Source organism: Bos indicus, chromosome 3, assembly GCF_029378745.1.
Source record: "Bos indicus isolate NIAB-ARS_2022 breed Sahiwal x Tharparkar chromosome 3, NIAB-ARS_B.indTharparkar_mat_pri_1.0, whole genome shotgun sequence".
Classification (NCBI taxonomy): domain Eukaryota; kingdom Metazoa; phylum Chordata; class Mammalia; order Artiodactyla; family Bovidae; genus Bos; species Bos indicus.
Genome location: NC_091762.1, coordinates 18292468 through 18294882, shown reverse-complemented (window position 1 = coordinate 18294882; position 2415 = coordinate 18292468). Strand labels below are relative to the sequence as shown.

The following is a 2415-nucleotide window of genomic DNA, read 5'->3' as shown; positions in this document are numbered from 1 at the left end:
AAAGAATGCAATGCTCCAATGGTAAAATTAGCTATTCTAGTTCCCAAGCATGTTCAGGCCTCACCTTCAACCCTGAAGCAAAAAACCTATTAGAAATCCCAGGCTCCTTCACATCTCAAGTCTCCTCCCCTGAGATGGCATCACTATCCCCTCTGTGTGCCCACTTCCTTCCAGGAGACATCAGACTCTTCAAGGAGAATATTTTCATGCTTACTCTAGATTCCCCTTGGTCCTCATTCTTCCTACTTGATTTTATTGTCACAGATACTTCTTCCCATTATACTCTCAAATAATATATTTCTCAGGAACTAATATCCAGGATTAGTGGAAATAATGCTACATCTCCCTGGGAATCTATCTTGCTACAAGGAATCCTGGAAGCCAACAGGCTGCCATGCTGACTGCCTGAGTCTGCCTCAGGGTCTCATAAATATCTACCTTCTTTTTTCCTGATGTTTAATTTTCACCCAAAGTTTATTGTTCCAGATACTGTACCACACACATACTACAGAGACAGATGGCTTTCAAAGGATTCTGAGTTTAGATAGACATGTAGAAAGACTGCAGGATAACACTGAGCCCAGAGCTATGAGGAACATGAACAAAAGATCAAGGTCGTATGACACACAACTCACAGTTCACTCCTTACAAACGCATCCTCCAAGACTACCAGCTCCTGAAGGCAATCTGCATCATCGCAGTGTCATTGATATCTTGCAAAATTCTGGACCCAAGATAGACAATGCATGATTATTGGCCTAATTATGAATGAATGCATGGAGGGGGAATGGCTGGCTGGGAGCAGACCTGGGAAGCACATGGCTAGCAGTCTCTGGCTTCCGGGATTCTTGTAAGTCCTATGTGAGGAGATTCTGGATCTCAGGCACTGGGAATGTGAGGAGTCACTCACCCCAGGTTGTGAAAGTGACTGCTCTGCATCCCTAGGCTGGGTCTCACCCTTGGTAAGCCACCAGGCCCAGGATAAAAGGGCTCCAGTGTTGGGCTCTTCAGTGCTCAGCTCTGTTGGTGACAGTTCCCACCCCTCCACTGACCAGGTGAGTGCTTTGAAAAGGAGGCTCTGGGGACAGGACTACAAAGGAGTAAGCAGAAAAAGGAGGGAGAGGGGAAGGGTCTCTGGGGAGTGGGAACAAAGTGAGGGACTCAGCAACCTCCAGAGATGCTCTGGTCCAGGCCTCTCTCTGAAGAGCCTATCAAGCCATCCTCAAGTAAGTATCTGGTGAGAAGCAGACTGTAGAGCTGAGAATATTCAAGGTTGGTGGGGAGGGCAACAAAAAGCCCTCCACTGTGGGCTGCCAGGCAGAAGAAGAGAAGAAGGGAGAAGAAGCAGGAACATGGGGTTAAACTGCCAAGACTTGAACTGTAAATATCTTTCCTCCTTGTCCTCATCCAATAAGGGTTTTCAGAGATGACAAGCATCCACTGGAAATGCTTAGGAATGACGGATCCATTGTGGGAAGGATTCTGAACTATGGCCAGCAGTGCTTCCAAGTGGATGGGAAGCCTAATATGGGGTTGACTTTGGGCCCCATGTAGGGAGATGGTCCTGAGTCTTTCGGAAAGAACAGAAAGAAAGAGAGAGAGAGCTTTACTGCTGTTGTTTCACTTCCTGTCAGTTTTCAGATTCTGTTTGTAGATCCTGCTCACAAAGTAGCTTGTCTTGGCTGAGGAGTCAATGAACTCCAGGGTATAGGGTGTATCTCCTTGTCACTTGTGTGCTGATGGCTTTTTGCATTTCTCCCTAGGTTTACTGACTTCCTCTGCAAGATGTCTTGCCAGCAAAGCCAGCAGCAGTGTCAGCCCCCTCCCAAGTGCCCCACCCCTAAGTTTCCTCTTTCCAAATGTCCTGCCAAGTGTCCCCCCAAGTGCCCACCCCCATGTCTGACCCCATGTCCTCCCCCAGTCTCCTCTTGCTGTGGCCCCAGCTCCGGGGACTGCTGCAGCTCAGGGTGTGGGGGCTGCTGCCTGAGCCACCACAGGCGCCGCAGGTCCCATCGCCACAGACCCCAGAGCTCCAACTGCTGTGGTGGTGGCGGTGGCCAGCACTCTGGGGGCTCCAGTTGCTGCCACGAGTCTGAGGGCTCTGGCTGCTGCTCTGGGGGCTGCTGCTGATCTCGCCCATAAGGACCTGTGACAAGCAGAGTTGGAACAAGAGTGCTGAATGCCCGCCCCAGCCTGCTGCTCACTATCCTCTCCCTCTGTGCCCTGCAGACTGAGCTGCTGAGATCTTCCCATGGAAACATCTGCATTTTCCCTAAATATTTCTGGCCTCCTCATCTGAGTTACAAAATAAAAAAAAACCTTCCCCACTGAGCCCACCTGACCTCTTATTTATTTTTGCCAGCAGCACCCAACAGGTCAGAGTTAGCAACATGTGGCTCAGCCCTGCCCTGCCTG

General features: G+C 49.9%; 1 protein-coding gene across 1 annotated transcript; it reads left to right on the top strand.

The window, feature by feature from the left end:
* Window positions 1-1785: 1785 nt before the first annotated feature.
* LOC139179687 (late cornified envelope protein 5A-like) lies at window positions 1786-2130 on the top strand. The gene has a single exon (XM_070779482.1). It carries the CDS (start codon window positions 1786-1788, stop codon window positions 2128-2130), a length of 345 nt encoding a protein of 114 aa, XP_070635583.1.
* The last annotated feature ends 285 nt before the right edge of the window (window positions 2131-2415 follow it).